Raw genomic sequence first — 18,524 nt, forward strand, 5'->3', positions numbered from 1 at the left:
TGGCATCTATACCCTACTCCACTGGAGGTGACCAGGCCTGAGAGCTTGAAGCTACGACGCCAACTCAGACAAGTCAAACCGCTCTGACAAAGAAAATAAAAATGTCCACTCTATCGGCTCTTAGAAATAAAGTTTGGCAAAAACAATTCACGACGACAATAGTGTATGGATTATACTTTGCAAAAGTCGGGCGAAGTTAATTGAAGTGGTCAGCCAAAATAAGCTATGTACGTTAAAACGTGACTAAAACTGATTGAAAACGCCTTACTCTCACACAATTAAAATATATCAATTATCTTGTCGCCAGACTGATAAAAAATAGTCTTAATGAGAAGAAAAAAGCTCAAAGTAATTTATATTTGTGATTTGATTAAAGTATATGCCTCGACCGTCGCCGGGGATTAACCAAGTAACTAGTCGGTTACAACTCCATCCACCTGCCATACATCTGAACGGTGGCGTATTAACGTAAAAAGGCGACCATGGTAGAGTTTGAAAATGCGCCCCCTAGATCGTTGGTTGACAATTTTATCAACATTTTTTATTGAAAGGAGATAACTTCTACGTTATTATTTTAAAAAATGACAGGTTTTGACTCTTTATCATTTAGAATTATTTTATTGAAACGTTTTACAGTTCAAACTTTTCACGAATTTTGAGGCCCTGTTCACACAGCGCCCATGGCACCAGTCATGACTGCCACACCCTAGACACGCCAATGCATTTTAACTTCTCATCAAACCGGAGTTGCCCCGCGGTTTTTAGTTTGTCGCATCAGCTTTCCGTTATCCGGAATTAGTAAAATACAGTATTTCAAATGTAATCGACAGTAAATTACAGTCATTTCTGAAGATGTTTCGTTTTTTAAATATGAAATATTCAATGACCACAGTAATGTTTTTAGTTAAATGTGACTTCAAATACGATTCGAATTGCTTCCCAATAGTTGTGTATGATGCAGCCAACACCATCTTCAACGATGCAATTCAAATGGCCCAACCCTAACCTGGTACAGAAACTACGTTCCAGTGTCCACACTCTTGGTTCACATACTTTGGGACTACCAAGAATTAAATTTTTACTTTTTATTACTTACTTTTATTATTCCTATACATTATTAACCGTATAACCCATGCCTTAAATTGGTAGGCTTGTCTATTGTCCTGACAAATGAATCATATCTATGACCATATCTATTTTTATATTTCATGTGATTTCTGTACATAATCAAACATAATTATAAATTTGTAGATTTGGAATTTTTGGATTTTCTTTGTTATTGTTTCGAACCACTAGTGATTCATTCATTATAGATGTACATAACAACCGAAGATCTGAGTGAGAGCTTGGAGAGATGGAGATTTTCACAAAGTTTACTCTTGGGGTGACAAGGCTGGATTCGAATTTATGATATCTTAATCGCCATTCTATGGTAATACCAACTAGGTATTGTCAGAAAAAATATCTCAACTGTGGTGACACTGGTATTAGATTCCACGATATCTGGTAGGCTATTAGATTCACGATAGATCTCTAGACTGGTTATGAATTAGGATAGGATAGGATTTACATATTTATCCCGGGGAGAGGAAAGCCGATAAGACGGCTTATCCAAATGGCGAACCACGGCTTCTCGTCCGGATACCATTCCAAGTAGGGTATGGGATTAGTTATATTGTTTGTTTTCGGAAGCATGAACCTGGTGGTGGAGGAAGCCGTTCGCACATAACCATCCCTGCATGAGATTCGAACCTGCGAACCCACGCAGAGTAATTAGAGGTGCGGTGGCGAGCGTATTCCTAACGCTTAGCCCGTTGAGCCACACCGCCAGTTAGTTATTACCTAGCTATCAGTACTTTTATATGGCAGGCGGTTTAATGTTCTGAACAAGTTTTGGATGTGAACATTGGCCATTTTATAAACCCCAACTCGTTAAAAAAACACTCCGATAATTTTGCGATCTTTCTAGGGTCAAGGGTCGGGGGAAACGAACAAACTGCACACAATCACACTCGAGTGCGGTGTGTTTCTATCGAAATGGCGTCCGAGGAAACGTGTTTCTCACTGATATCCTGATGATAAGTTACGAGTAACGTTGAAAGTTATTGTTTTTGGAATTAAATCTTGCAATCTGTTGGTGAACAGGGCAACAAGCTAAAAAGTAAGTTGATTATGATTTTATGATATGAGCTGATGCTCGACAGACCTGACACCGAAACATTGATCGACAGAGAACTGGAGAAAGGGTCTCATGTAGTTTCGTACCTAACATACTTCTGGTGGGCGTAGAATATCAATATTTGCATGTGTCAATCCTAACCCCCACCTGACTACGCCATCCTAAAATTACGTCTTTACGACGTCACAGAGCTGCAGTGACGTATACAGTCCCTTAAACTCTACGAACTGTCATCCGAGACGCGCTCGTCTGCGCACCTGAAATCGAACGACTAACCCCAACCTGACTACACCATTCAAAAATTAAGTCATCACAATGTCACAGTGACGTAATAGAGCCCTTGAAACTATACGAACTGCTATCCAAGACGTGCAAACGAGCACCCAAAATCGAACAGTTATTTCTCTCGTTTTCTCGTCGCAACGATTCCAATAGGATAGAGATCGATAACGCCAGTCAGTTCTTTATCGTCGGCGCCAATGCCATTTCGGGCGATTGTACGTATATTTGGCAAGCTCTATGACGTAATTGTGATGTCGTAGTGACGTAATTTTTGGATGACGTAGTCAGATGGGGGTTAGGATTGACATATCAAAAAATGTTATGCTACGCCCACTAGAAGTAAGTTAGGTACGAAACTACACGAGACCCCAAAAACCAATATTTCTAACCCGTCAATTCTGCAATTTTTTCACCGTAGCTGCATTGGCATTTATTCTACACGCTAAACCTCGGATTAACTTTCTACGACTATGGGTTAAAGCTATACAAACCACCAAAGTAGGACACTCGAAAGTTGTATTTGCGACCGAACGACCAGTGTGCGACCACGGATTTCAAGCCTTGAACATCGTTTCTGCTGCGTCGAGACTAGAGCATACGCAGCCATGCATGAAAAAATTGGGCTTCTAATTGCATTTCTGACCGTCAGATATTTTAGGAACACTGTCATTTCGAACAAAACTCGTCAATTTATATACAAAGCACCGCATCACAGCAATCAAACAGACAAAAACATGGTGGTCGCAAATTGGTAGACAAAGATATTATCAACGTATTGGAAATGCGCACCCCCCTATTCCCGCTCAAATGTAGAAACACGAAAATTCAAAGATGGTTAAAAGAAACACAACTCTACCCCTTTGCCAAGTTTCATCTCTTTATCTCTTATATTTGTATGGATTTTCAAGTTTTTTTAATGGGACAATGGGTAGTTGGCGACATGAAAAAATGGTCCGTTTTTTTCGGTCTGGTTTTCGGTCTTAACTTTATTGTTTGTGGCTGCATTTTAGTGTGATTTTGCAGAGCTATGAGGGGACAAGTGGACGATAACGCGTGAGAAATATTGTCGCGGTTTGTTACTTTTTTTCGGCATTAATTAGATCAGGGATCAGGGGCAACTTCTCTAGTCGGCGGGCCAGATGTGGGAAAATGAAGTTTTCGGGTGGGGCTCGATTATTACAGGAAATACTTCGGTATCCAATCTTTGTTAAATGTTCGACACTCTCTGTCAAATTTATGTTTCTTGGAAATTGGGATATTCCATTGTTCATAAAACTTAGTATAAAATCTAATTTCTAAAATCTATTTATCTTTAAATTCTGAGTTTTAGAATATAAATATAACTGATAACAGTAGTGGGGAATGTTTACAACGCTCTCTGCTTTGACCTTATATTGTTTGTTTAACAAGTGTGCTAACGCAATTGTTTGTTCACTAAGGCAATTGTTTATTTCACCAGCTCGCACTGACAGTGCGGTGAGAGTAGAGCGATCGGCAATTTTCAGGAATGATACGTCGGACCACGTTACAGAGTGTGGTTGGATACAGTCAGCGCGCCGGTCAAAATCTCGTCCGGGCCCGCGGGCCGTATGTTGCCCACCCCTGAATTAGATCGATGAAGTTGATGGTCGCAAATAGGTCGTGGCCGCAAAGTGGGTAAGCCACCCTAAGTGCTCAAATAACGCTAAACAAAAATGTGATTTGGAAATACAACCCAAATTATACAACCCAACCTGTTTATGGTAGTCATTATGAACGCAAAAATATACTATAAAGCAATTTTTCCAAGTAAATTGCTCCAACGCAAATTTTCACAAGGATTTGCCACAACATGAATTTTCACAAGAATTCGCCACAACGCCAATTTTCACAATGATTCGCCAAAACTCGATTTTTTAAACAAGGACCCGCAACAGAGCGAATTTTCACAAGGATTCGACACTGCACGAATATTCACAAGAATTCGTCTTAACACGAATTTTCGCAAAAGATTGCTACAATTGGAGTAGCGGATCCTTGTGAAAATTTATGTTGTGACGAATCCTTATGAAAATTCATGTTGTGGCAAATCCTTGTGAAAATTTGCGTTGTAGCATTTTTTAACAAAAAAATGATTATGCAAAATTAAAAAATTAGAGAATAGGTGTACACGTAACAGCGCTAGCCATAACAATTTTAACTGGCGAAATGCTGCGCTTTTTGTCAAGATATGGCCATTTAAAATCTTTGTTCGAAGTTTGGAACTGTCCGAAGTTAGGCACTTTGACGGTAGAGCACGTTTGCCAGGTCTAGTGTAGTAACTCACACCTGGCTGCTTCATTAAAAAATTACATCACAATGACATAATAAGGCCCTTCAAACTATATGAACAGTCATCCAAGGCGTGCAGACGATCACCCGAAAACGAGCAAGTTATTTTTCTTGTTTTCCCAATATGAGAGGGCCCGTTACCGTTCGGGATCTCTTCATCGTCGGCGCAGATGCCAGGATTGTTTTAAAACAAAATATCGTCGACTGACAGATTGGTCAAATAATTAAAAACCAGAATGATAAACTATTTGGATGGATGAGACCTAGTAATTGATTTTCCAAATGTTTATTTACGTTACAGTGACGTAATAAAGCCACAAAATATACAGATGGTTGTTCTAAACATTTCCTCGTCATAACGAATCCTAAATAAGAGAGACCGCTGGCGTTGATGAGTTCATTATTGTCAACGAAGATACCATTTTGGCCAATCGTAGTTATACTTTGACAAGCTCTATGGCGTGATTGTGACGTTGTTTTTGGATGACACAGTCAGGTGGGGTTAGGAATAACATACGCAAAAATGGTTATGCCAAGCCCATTAGAAGTACTTGTACCAAACTAGTCTTGGTAGCTGTTGCCATTTTAGTGGTCACTCATAAATGCTCTCAAAGATCAATCTTCTCAATTTTTGAGTGAGTAACTTCGAGCAAATTTCTGTAGAAAAAGCATTAGGCTATTTCTCTTTTGGTCAATTCTGACCATCTTAATTCAATTAATGACGTCACTGGTACTTTTATCTTTATATTCGTGCTTTTTAATTTTTTAGACTTCCTGTCTCAAGCGGTTGAATATGGTACTTGGTTATGACCCAGATACGATAACAAAATCGACGTTCATTCATCATATTGCTTCTGGAACACTAGGTGGTGCTGTCACACGGGCACTCATCTCTCCTTTTGATGTCGTGAAAATCAGATTCCAGGTGAAAAATATTTTACTCAGTAAAACCATCAATAACCGAGAGCAAAGCCTCTAGACCAAGGGTCACCAAACTATGGCCCGCGGCGTAATTTTATCCGGCACGCAATAACACGAAAAAATGGCGAAATCTTTTCCCAAGGGAAATTTTCCCGAGCATTGTCTTCCTTATTTATTTGATAAAAGGGGCCAATCAGCAAGATGCAAAAAAGTGACCTAATAATAGGCCTTCTTGCATCCGCTCAAACACTTTTGTCACCTTGAGATATTTCCAGTTTTGGTTGTGAGCAGTACTTCGTTTTTGCGATTTTGAATGATATTCGTTAGTTTTTGGTTGTGTTTGAAAAATTTAAGTATGAATCAAATATATCAATCATCATTTGCCTCCTTAAGAGTTGTAGTTTTAATAGTAGTGATGAAAAATTAGTCTAGAAATAGCTGTGACAAAAAAGACTAAAATTATCTACCGGTGCAAAACGTTTTCCGCGAAAGCTGCACTCGTATACTTGTGGCCGTTGCTTTCGACGAAACTGTTTACGTTTCTTGTGCTGAAATGAACGTCGAATGTGCATGTTGCGCTAACAGTACTGTGATCCTTCGCGTACTGCTGCAATTTCACAAGTCACACTAACTTTTGAACTGCCTAAATGCGAATATTCATGTGGGTATGCTAGAATCAAACAAATTAAAGTTTATCCGATTTAAATAAAAACTGTGCCAGTGGATAGATCTGAGTGAAAATAAGAAGACAAGTTTATAAAAAAAACGCTCTAGAAACAACGAAGACATTGGAGTTTTAGTACCGCCCAACATGCCAATTTTTTCCATAAGGATTGTATTTCTTTTTTGGTTAATAACTGTAATAAATATGATAAAAGAACACATATCAATCTCTAATCTTTCGATCTGCGTCACATCTATGGAATATTGAGACTATTTCAGAATTTTATCGTCGCAAATAAACGCTGGAGTTGTGCATGTTAGTTTGACAGTGGTTCATTGTGGGTAACAATTAAAGATGTTCTGATAGAACAAATTTCATAAATATTGGTAAGTAAGTATCAATTTAGGAAGGAAATACACACGATCACATAAATTTTATTGGTGTCCATAAACAATATCAAAATTTGCACTACGTATAACTTGAAATTTATGCGCTAAAAAAAAATCAAATACCAGATGATAGTTGTTTATTTTATCTAAATTATGTCAAAATTTCATGGAATTCCAAGGTACCGCAGGCAGTCCGTGGTCGTTTATATGAGCGGTATTCCAACGCTGCGTATCAGTACATAGCAGACGTGATGCGTACATATTTTTGGCGCGAAAAAGTGGATTTTTTAACATTCGTAATTCATGACAGCAACGTTTTGCTAACAGCTAAACTCAGGATAGTTGAATAGATATAGAAATCTTGTATATTTGTTTTCCTAGGATGTTCTCGATCTATTAAACCTTTATAAAGGTTTTTCCAGTTTCCCCAATTTTCCCAATCTTCTGTGTGTTCATTGTTTATGTTTTGTGTATGATTTTTTGCGGAAAAATTAAAATATACCTATTATACTTATATATTCTGCGATAGAGATGGAATTTAATAATAATCAAGTCTTCAGAAATGTAGATTATATTTATTGTTGAATAAATTGAATGGATTTCCAAACTTTTGTGAATTTATTGTATTGCATTGACGAAAATATTTGTCCGGCCCGTTTCAACACAGTTTGAGTCATACCTGGCCCGCGGTCAAAAAAGTTTGGTGACCCCTGCTCTATACCAGTGTACTTCAACCTTTTTTATCGTGGTATACCTTTTACAATTTTTCAAGAACTTCGTATACCTTACGAATACCAATGTTTATTTAAGGGTTAAATTAACATTAAATTTTGAGCACATTTTGTACTGCAATATCATCATGCAATCTAATAAGATAGTGTCCGCAAGGTATAAATTTGCCTGACGGCCTTGGCGGCAACGGGAATGATGTTCAACGTAAATCAAACGAAGTGCATAGCAGCCGAAATCACCAACCAAGACACGTGACCGCATTATCTATATAATTTGTTATGTAACAATGTGCTCATGACGGTTCTTTGCGTGAATGAGATTTTATATTTCATGTGCGCCGCGTTTGCATTGTTGTCTCTGCTTGAATATTTTATAATTTATTATATTAGAGTTTAGAATCTCTGATTTAGGCTGTACATCCTTCGTATATCCTTTATCAGTTGTATACCCAACTTATGGTCCGGTATACACTTGGGTACCGTATACCCGGTTGAAGAGCACTGCTCTAGACCATGGCTACTCAACTGGCAAACCATGGTCTGAATCCGCTCTTGTATTTTGTCAGACGATACATTTGGAATTTTGTTCGCATAATCAAATATATATTTTTGAAATGAACGGTCATTTTTAAATTTTGTGTACAGACCTCTAGTGAAAATAGCTGAGTAGTCCTGCCCTAGCCTTCAAATCCATCAACACCTATTTTTAAATTTCTGATTGCAGAATAATAGTTTGAGACTGTACATTGCAACACACTTGCTTATTTTTCTATCCAATATTCATGGAAAATTCATCTTTCAAATAACACGCCCCTTTCACACCCCTAATTTTATCCAATTACAGCTCCAATCTGAGGCGGGCAAGGCAAGAAGATACCGCGGACTCTTTCAAGCAACGAGAGTTATATTCAAAGAAGAAGGGGTGACTGCATTCTGGAAAGGCCACATACCGGCTCAATGGCTGTCTATGGTGTATGGAGGTGTCCAGGTATTGTACTTAGTTATAGAATCTTTTTTGTACGTCTCTTTTCATTGATAAGAAGCTACTAAGGATAGGGATCAGTCTGGATTTCATGGCCCTTTTTTACGAAAAATCGTGGCACTGTTCACTCAGTGTTCAGTCTGTAGTGGGTCTTGGCATTTTAATTCTAATACCCGTTCGGGGACTGTCTGTGTTAGCTAAGTGAATATTCCCCTGCCCATAGGCTTCGTCTCTTTACACAACCTGATGTACAATAGGCGCAACTATTTACATATGGGTACACACACTTCTGGAGCGCCGCACTAGAAGCTTACTGTACTTTATTTTATCTTCGAATTTTGTTTCAGTTTTGTGCGTTTGAATTCTTCACAACGATTGTACATCAGATCTTACCCCACTCTCGCCAAGAGACTGTGAAAAATATGACGACTCACGGAGTGTGTGGTGCGTTATCTGCGATCGTAGCGACTATTGTAGCGCAACCACTGGATGTTTTACGTACAAGATTTGCCGCTCAAACTGAACCGAAGGTGAGTGTTGCCTGAAAGCTTGGTGGTTGGAACGCTTTGCTAAATGTTTCTCAGTTTTTCATGATCCCTGGGACCCTGTATCCCCTCCTAGGACTTTCAACACTTGTGGGGCCTGTTTTCTACCATGAAAAAAACTAGTTTTGCTTTTAATGTGTTCCTATTAGTTATTTTATGCACCAAGTTTAAGAATAAAAAGCCAACAACCAAAAGCAAAAGAACACATGTATAACATTCATAGAATGAAAAGAATCGCAGTTAATTTACTTCAAATTATTGTAGTTGCCAAAAATGGATCCTAGTGAAGGCCATTGCTCATGGCCCCCCTGAGTGCTGCTTTGCGGCACGCTTGAGGGCTCAGTTTGACAAACCCTATGTGTTGGAAACACTTTTGCTATTTCGCACTTGCGAATTACCATTTGTGGTTTTTCAGGTTTGCAGGTTTGAGTCCCCAAATTCTGTGTGAAAGGATAGCTTGACTCCTTGCCGTCGTGTTTAGTTAACCAAGTAATTGGTTAACTAGTCACATACCCGTCCTGATCTGGACAGGAGGCCATGGTTCACTTTATTGGACTATTGGGCCGAGGAAGTAAAATATTCAATCAAAATTAATAACTTTTCACAGTCAGTGATACAAATTGCAAACTGTCAATTTGCAAATGTTTATATTTTAGAATTAAGCAGGCAGTCATGAGTAATGCAGTAACTCTGGTGCATCATGGGCCACCATAAATTTATGCAATTTCAGTAGCTTAAAAAAGCTCATTTCTTTTAAGATGTTTACATCAGCGACCAGAGCGGCATTTTTCATGGTTCGACAGGAAGGATATTTCTCTTTATATCGTGGTTTGATTCCGTCTCTAGTTCAAATAGTTCCATTCTCAGCTATGCAATTTGGTAGTCGTTCGTTTTTTGAAGCAGTTTGGATTCGCCACGGTTTGAAACCAGGTATGACAATAAAATTCTTGTTTTGCTTCGCCATACTCCAGCGGTTCCCAAAATGGACCCAATGTCTCATTGGTTGTGTCTGTCTGTATGTTCAAGTGTCTAAACGGCTATAGCAATCAGGATGAAATACTTTGAGTAGGTCGGCTTGTCACCTTCGAATTATGCGTTCCACCCATAGTTCGGGTTAACTTTTCATTTCTTTGGCGGTAGCAAGAAAAATCGGTATTCTCTGTGTTAGGCAAGTGAATATACCCCTTGCTCATTGGCTGCCGTCTCTTTACACAACTTGAGGAAATAGGCAAACAAAATTAGTTCCCGCCATATCGATTGGTACACATACTTTTGGAGCGCCAAAAAATCTATCAATTATGTGGAAATGTTAAATTTCCTCACCTTCTTCGAAAATGAAAATACTCCATGCATCATCAGCTGGTGAAGCGTTCGTAGCCCACTCAGTAGTCTCACTGCTGATTGGCCTGTGCGTTTGCAGGTTCGAACCCCATGTGAAATAATTATGTACGATAAAATTACTGGACCGGGTGCCCCCTGTTATCCATTAGCAACCCTCAACTGACCTTCAATATCGCCGCCTGCCAGCTTGCTTTTTCAGTCAATTCCAGTTTGATTCTTCAAGTTCTTTTTTTAAATGTTTGCTGAAGATCGAACATACCCTGACTGCACAACCCTGCTTTATTTAATACAAATGATATCTATATTTCAGGGAATTTCAGTGAATTTATATGTGGAGGGTGCGCTGGTTTACTTGCCAAGACATTTGTTTATCCATTAGATGTTGTAAAGAAAAGATTACAGGTTTGTATTTGCTCAGACTGAATGGTCATTCCACAATTATCCTGTCCATTCTAGGCAAAGGCATCGATATGTATATAGTTTCATTTCTGCTTTCATTTTATTGAGCCTGTTTGCCTGAATAGCTATAAAAAAAAAACGATTTGATTGATTGATTGTGCATATATTTTGTAATTTAGATTTTTGTTGGCTCTGAATCTGCTGTGGTTAACATATAACAAATCAATGTTATAAATGCTTTCAAAAAATATTTTCCAATATTAATTATCAACCTTATAATGTCTTCCGGAGGCTCTTAGCTCTCATGGCCCGCGTTTATCATTCCAGTGGTATTTATAGTGTTATTATAATTCTAGATTTCAAATCCTATTATGTTCAAACAATTCATACTTAACGAAGTGTGAAATAACCTTATCAAGCAATAAAAATAGGAAAAACTAGAATTTTCTTGTAAAGTGAAAAGTAGAATGAATTTTGCATAGCATTGTGGCCCCCTTGGGTACCGGGCCCCCCGGTTGGGAACTGCTGTTCTAAAACTATGATGGCATTAAAGATCAAAGAATTAAAGTTTGCCAACTCTTAGCAACTACAACCATATTTTGGTGATGGAGATTTCAGATTAACTGGTCCATTAGCTGGTGTTAGGAATAACAATTTTTTATAATAATGGGCAAAATTTAGCAAAGCAATACTTCCAATATACAACACATTCTTTGTTTTATTCAGATCCAGGGCTTTGCGGCTCCAACAGTCAGTCAGATTCGTCACTATCGAAGCTTTTTCCACTGTTTCAGTGCAATATGGAGACACGAAGGCTTTTTAGCTTTTTTCAAAGGATTCAAGGCGGCTGCTTTGAAATCATCTCTAACGTCGGGACTTGTTTTTGCCACTTATAGGTTTTTTAGGGAACAATTTGAACCAGAAAAAACTGATAGTGGTGGATGATTTAGGTTGATGATTACGATTTTCATATTCATTGGGAGGGAAAGGAAAGCCAATAAGAAGGCTTGATCATATGGCGAACTCCGGCCTACTGTAATGTCACCAGTTCATGTTAATCTCATATGTAAGGACTTGATGGTGGAGGAACCTGTATCCAACCAACGAGTATGTTAACCACTCTCTGGCAGAGACCAGCAATCTTCTCACAAATATATGTATCGCACAGGATTCGAACTCGCGTAGAGTAATCAGGGGGGTACTTCCGTAGTATGTGTACCAGGTAAGGGTTGGGTCATAATTTTATTAATAGCCAAGTGAATATACCCCCTACCCATAGGTTTCAGTTCCTTTACGCAACTTGATGTAAAGTAGGCGAACAAAATTAGTTACCTCCACATTGGTACATACACTTCTGGAGCTTCATCAGGGGTGTATTAACTTTGTGCTTAACACGATGTGCCAACCGTCAAGCTAAATTTGAACTGAAGAAAAATTAAATCCAATTCTGTGTCATTTAATTAAGTTCAATGTCTCCTGGTTTGTTTAAAGTTGATTGAATTAAATCCGAGCTCAATTATTGTGATAAACCAAACGATGGTTGAAAATTTTGGCTTTTTTAGGCTCGTTTTTCTGCTTAGAAGCTTTAAATTGCAACTTCAGCTCTATTCCAAAATAGTAAGTTAACTCTAATACCATTGTTATAAAGCATTAAGCCATTAACCCGACTCAAATCACTATTAATCAAAGACTCTGGAGTGAGTTGATTCATCAGAATTGAATCACGGAACTTGAAGAGATTTGACTCTGTAATTCTCTAAAATTCGTGGCTTGGAATTCGTGGTGTCTGAGCCCAGATTCAAACCCATTGGCTCCTACTATCTGTTCTATGTTGGACTTGAACCCAATAACTTATATTTGATATTTTGAAATATTATTTTAAATGTGTTTGTACATTTTTGATAAAATATTAGAAAACTTAGGATTATAATCGTTCACCATTTTTGGCCCCTGGTTTAAAAACCCTGCCCACCCCTGTTATAGACACTAGAATTATTGACTAGAGTCAAAATTATTCGTCAAAGACTCAAGAGTGACTCAAAAACTAATCGACAGCGAGATAATCAATATTTGGTTAGAATACAGGACTCGACTTGAGGTTAAACTTGACTTGGGGTTCAGGGACTCTTTTACCCAACACATGTCAATATGCCAAACTACTGCTCCAAATTTTAAAAACCAACTTTATGTCAATAAAGAGTTATCTTGAATTGCAAAATTATGTTTAGTATATATTGTGATTTTAATTGCTTCTGTATGTTAAGCGAAGCCATTTATTTGCTCATTGAAAGGCTACCAAGGGCGCAGTACAAAAATGGTTTTTCGCTCTATGAGCCCTACGTTAGAATAAAAAATTTTTGGTAACAGAAGCTTTTGCATTTGATGCTTTATTTGTCTGTTGAAAGTGCTGAATCAACTTGGTGCTCCTGCTTTGTTATTGTTGGTCAGATTACCGAAGTCTCTCTTGAAAAGCTCTTTATTCATTCATTCATATTAAGTTCCATAACTGTATATTCTACTCAAAATTTGCATCTCTACAAAATTCGTAACAAACACTGATGAGGTAGCAATTAGAAAAGTTACTACCGTGACGTTCACTTCTGACCACTCCCTGCCTTTGTTGATAAATTCATAACTTTGCCTATTTTTGGAACTACTCTCTCTCACTGTGCCTGAAATCTCTGTTTTCGTTATTTGTTCAATCTAGCTAGTTTTACATTCGAGTTATACTCTCTAGCCCAAGGTTTCCCAAACTGAGGTTCGTGATGACTGTGCATGGGGTCCGAAGCGACATGAAAAGAGTTTATAATGTATATAAATAAATCACAATATCATCGAATTTTCGTTAGCCTGCCAGTATTCAACGTTAGTATGTATTGATTTAGACTTTCATGAGTTTTATTTCATCAAAAAAACATTATCCTTCCTCATTGGTTAGGTACGGAATTTGACACGGCATGGGATGAGGGTCTGTCAAAAATAAGATTCGCAAACAGTGGTTCCTGGCTCCAAAAGTTTGGGAAACCCTGCTCGAGCCCACCGGTTTGTAACTAGTAAACCATGTGACCAGTAAGCCCAGCAGTGGGCCACAGTAACATTTCCATGTGGGCCACAAACCTATTAAAAATTGCTAGACTTGTTGCTAAATTTAGTTGAATTTGATGGTAGTAATGAATGATGATGCTGTCTTTTGTTACAGGGTGGTAATTTTCTCCTAATTATTAGAGTGAAGCTGTCTATTTTTGCAGAAAGAATGTTTTTTTTTGTTGTAGTCATTCCATAGCCTGAAAAAGTTAATGGGCCACATAATTTTTGCACAACAAAAATGGGCCACGAAAAAACAAGGTTGAGAACCACTGCTCTAGTCTTTATACACTGATACAAAGCAGTTTTCAACACTCAACCAACAAAAATTGTCCCTCCCGGTTACGAATTCCTGTGTTTTCGTCTTTGTTTAATTAACGATGGATGAACTATGATGGATGCTTAGCTTGTTAATTAGTTAGTAATACGCACAACTCACACCCAGCCTTTCGTACAGTTTGAATAGTTTATAAAGTGTGGTGCATAAATAAATACTACTCCCCTGGGGATGAACTCTTCTCTAGTGCGGGAACATTGACTTAGCCGCTGCCCACTGGGCCATCCACTGATACTGTATTAATTCACTTTTAATTCTTGCCAAGCTGTAGCAACGAATATATTGCGCAATTCTTGCTTCCATTGCTATGTTTATTTTGAATATTTATTGTTGCCATTGTTACCTTGATTTATTGCATTTTTTAATAATTTTATCTACAAAGAAGTGATTTTCTAGATTTCGAGGGCAGAAGAGAATAGATAAGACAGTGATTTTTAAGATTTTCTTGACACGCGCCCTCAAGGATGTGTGTAATCTATCCCCCCCCATTTTATTGTCGAAAGTTGTAAATATTGTTTTTATGGTTAATAGTCAATGATTAGGGGTTTGGAATATTTCACACAAAACAGATTTCGGACGACAAAGCGTAGCTGCACACAACAAATTGTTTGTTCAAAATGTTTTGGAATTTTGCAATCTGATAAAACTGATTACTCCCAACGCAATAGAAGCTTCGGTTTTAGTGAAACCTCGCATTTTTTCTATGGTAGGCCAGTGAAGTAGCGACCTTCTTCAATCTACCTTACTTGTTGCAAGAATGGATGGACAGAATTCACATATTTATCCCGGGTAGAGGAAAGCCGATTACATGGCGTAGTCACAAAGCAAACCGCGACCTCTCTTCCGGTAACTAGTCCATCAGGTATTGGATTAGATAGTTATTTGTTTCAGATGCATGGATTTGGTGGTGGAGGAAGCCATATCCGACCAGCTCTTACGTGAACCACTCTACACGGTGAGGTGTCCAGCAATCCTCTCGCACCTAATTATCTCCGATGGGATGCGAACCCACGCAGGGTAATCAGAGGTGCGCCTTACCGTAGAGATGTAGAACTCAGGCTTGTATAAAGTCTTGCTTTGTAGAAAAAGATGAAACATTCCGCGAACTACAAATACAATAGATTTTCTCAATCGTAGATTACTAGGGATAGGATTCGTTAGCCGGTAGAGGTAAACTGTTACAATCTACTTTTAACCATGAAACGGCGTTCCAAGGAAAATCGTTTTTGAAACCCAACAAAAATTGTTTTTTTCTGTGACTTTTGATTCGAAAGAATATCATTGGTAAACAACAAGAAAATGTAATAGTTAATGTCAATATATTTTCGTTGTTGTATTGTATAAAGGCCCAGTCCTTAGCTTGATTACCAACTCCCAACAACGGACAGAAAGAAATCTGACTTCAGCAGCACACAAATCGATATAATATCGCCTACTTTATTAACACAGTTCTGCAGTATGTTATTGATATAGAGTCCAGGGTGGTCTAAGGTTGTCGGCTCCGGGGGCCACAAAATTATCTTTGCATTATTCTCAGGCCACAAAAGTGCCAAGAATAGGTAAACAGTGCAATACGAAACAAACACTTTTATTGTGCAAACGCAACATGCAAAAACCTGCGAAACAATTTGTTTCAGATTTAATAATAAGAATCTAAAATATTTAACAGAACTACAATGCAGAATCTTCAAATGCGAATGTCACCAAAGTGGTTTTATGTTTCCAATGCAGAAACTAAGGATTTTCGGGTAATTTTAAATATATAAATTCTCTAAATTTGAAATACCACAGTTCTTTAGAGGCGATTAGTTGCTTCGTTGAATCTAACAGACTGTTACATTGTGCCCCATGGTCTGTCCGAATGTACCTCACAGGGGTGCAGTGGGACACTTGACAAACGTTTTTTAAAGCATTTTGGTGGTAAGATGTTTGTCGCTAGGGAATTTCTTGGTCACTGAATAAAAACTACATTTATCCCTCTATGCATCAGTACGGCAATGTCAAATGAATGTACAGACAATGGGTCTCCAAAGATGCAAAAGAAAACCATGGTCTCAACCTCCCACTACATTAAATTCTTCTCTAAGTAGTAGGAGATCTAATCTTGATTGCCCAGTCATAACAATTTGTTTTGTCCTAGAGATACAGGCCTGCAACTCAAATACCGTACAACAGCCAATAGTTAGAAATTTAATTTGTATGACAAACTCGTTTTTTTCCCATTTAAAGGATATGAGCAAAAAGTTTTACAACTAATAATTCTATTTTTTGACAGAATTACTAAAATTCAATCAACTTGTTATGAATATGGCTACAAATTATTAAAAACTATTATTTATGAAGGTGAAAAACGGCTAACTAATTCCATACCTGACATGGATGGACTGGTAACCGGGCAAAATATTTTCTCCTATGTCATTCCTAATTATGTAAATCCTGGATTTCTCCTTTGAAACTGAACACAGTATGTGTACCCGGTTAGGGTTAGGAGCATCGAGCTGCGAGCATGTGCACTTCAAGTCTGATAGTTCTGGGTTAAATCTGCAAGGTAAATGTGTTTGGAGATCAAAAAGTACACGTCTCAATACACATTGTAGTGTGGCGGCGCGTCAATAGTTTCCTCGCCTTCGTTTTTGTCGCTTGTTTCGCTATTTGAATCAGTTAGAACTCTTTAGTCCATTTGCTTTCGATTTTCCACATTCCTTTTGAGCTCCTCACTTCTTTCCGGCTTTGCATTTCTTAGCCTTAGACCCCATAATGAATAAGGTTGATGCACTACTTCGCACTCCGTTTTCGCAGCTGCCGCTAGAACAAAAATTAGAGGTACAACGTCTTGTGCCTTATCAACCAAAAAATTGTTCACTGGAACAATCCCATGACGGAGGAAAGCGTCGGCGTACATTCTGCGCAGAAACTTGGTATAAAAAACACGAATGGTTGTGTTACAGCGATGACAAAAATGCACTTTTTTGTTTTTATTGCCTACTTTTTGCTACCGCCCGTGACTCACGTTGGTGTAAATTTGGTTTTAGAGATCTTAAACATCTTTCCGAGCGTGCCAGGGATCATCAATCTTCTATGGAGCATCTGGACAATGCAGTAAAATACCGAACATTCGGAAATGTTAATATTGCAGCACAGTTGGATGAAGGACGCGCGGTTTCTATTCGTCGGCACAACCAAAACGTCGAGAAAACCGCCATGTTCTCGGTCGATTGATAGATGTTTTGAAGTTCATGGTTGTCACGAGCTGTCCCTCCGTGGGCACGATGAACGGGCTGGCTCTTCTAATAGAGGGGTATTTTTGGATATGGTGGAATACACCTCATCCCTAGATACAGTATTGAGAGATCATCTTGATGCCGCAACTGTTTCGAATAGGACATCTAAGGATATTCAAAATGATTTGCTCGACTCAATGTATAAAATTTATTTACAACATTTGGCTCTGGAAATTGAGAATTGCCAGTTCCTTTCGATTCAGTCTGACGAGACAACTGACATCACGTGCGTTTCCCAACTGGCTGTGATTTTTCGGTTTGTGAAAGATGGTAAACCTACTGAGAGATTTCACAGCTTTGTACCAATCGTTGATCGCACGGCTTGTGGGATATCGGCTGTACTGAAAGAAGTGTTACAGCTCTTACAACGCGAAGTCAAAATTGATAGCTCAAACTTATGACGGCGCGGCAGTCATGAGTGGGTCGAAACATGGTGTTCAAGTTTATATCAAAGAAGATTTTCCTCATGCGCATATTCTACATTGTTATGCACACCAATTTAACCTCGTTATTAAAAATATGTGTCTTGATACCCCTCTCGTCCGTATATTTTTTGCAAATGTTTCGGGGTTTTCTTCATTTTTTTCCGTTTCGCCGAAGCGCTCTGACCTCCTTCGCCAGATATGTAGCCGCCGTCTCCCAGCTTGTGCACCAACACGTTGGAACTTCCAATCACGCGTGGTGCAGGGCGTGTCCGAAATTAGGTCTGAGCTCATTGAGTGTTTCATTGGCATTCAGAGCTCTCCGGTTTGGGACGAACGCTCTGTGAGGGAGGCGGCAGGTCTTAAGCGTCTGCTAGAAGATGGTGAGTTTTCATTTTATCATTGCAGTCAAGGCTAATGGATGGAGCGTCTGTGCAGTCGTGTATTTCAGACTTCTGCGATGCTGTATCTCGTATCCGGGAAACAATAAAATACGACGACACATGGAGTGCTTCTTTACGCCGCGGGCAAACAACGCAGCGTTTGATTTTGTATGCAAAGGAATGCTGTGACATTCTGGTGAATCAAATAGGCGATCGTCTGCGCAATGAACACCTTGCCGCGTTTTCTTTGATAAACCCCAAATTTTTTTTCTCT

At 38.6% G+C, this 18,524-nt stretch overlaps 1 protein-coding gene across 1 annotated transcript; it reads left to right on the forward strand.

Annotated features, from left to right (window-relative positions):
* Positions 1-1,989: 1,989 nt before the first annotated feature.
* LOC120333326 (mitochondrial thiamine pyrophosphate carrier-like) lies at positions 1,990-14,548 on the forward strand. Its single transcript, XM_078119237.1, has 7 exons — positions 1,990-2,161; positions 5,541-5,696; positions 8,321-8,464; positions 8,806-8,988; positions 9,762-9,933; positions 10,655-10,746; positions 11,470-14,548. The coding sequence occupies exons 2-7, from the start codon at positions 5,565-5,567 to the stop codon at positions 11,686-11,688; spliced, it is 942 nt and encodes a 313-aa protein (XP_077975363.1). The 5' UTR covers positions 1,990-2,161; positions 5,541-5,564; the 3' UTR covers positions 11,689-14,548.
* Positions 14,549-18,524: the final 3,976 nt, after the last annotated feature.

This window comes from Styela clava, chromosome 13 (genome assembly GCF_964204865.1).
Source record: "Styela clava chromosome 13, kaStyClav1.hap1.2, whole genome shotgun sequence".
Classification (NCBI taxonomy): domain Eukaryota; kingdom Metazoa; phylum Chordata; class Ascidiacea; order Stolidobranchia; family Styelidae; genus Styela; species Styela clava.

Excerpts from the sequence above, each read along its gene's own strand:
- LOC120333326 (XM_078119237.1), top strand. The coding sequence starts at position 5,565 with ATGGTACTTGGTTATGACCCAGATACGATAACAAAATCGACGTTCATT. Across the intron at positions 5,697-8,320 it reads TCGTGAAAATCAGATTCCAG|CTCCAATCTGAGGCGGGCAA; the intron begins GTGAAAAATATT and ends ATCCAATTACAG. Across the intron at positions 9,934-10,654 it reads TCGCCACGGTTTGAAACCAG|GGAATTTCAGTGAATTTATA; the intron begins GTATGACAATAA and ends TCTATATTTCAG.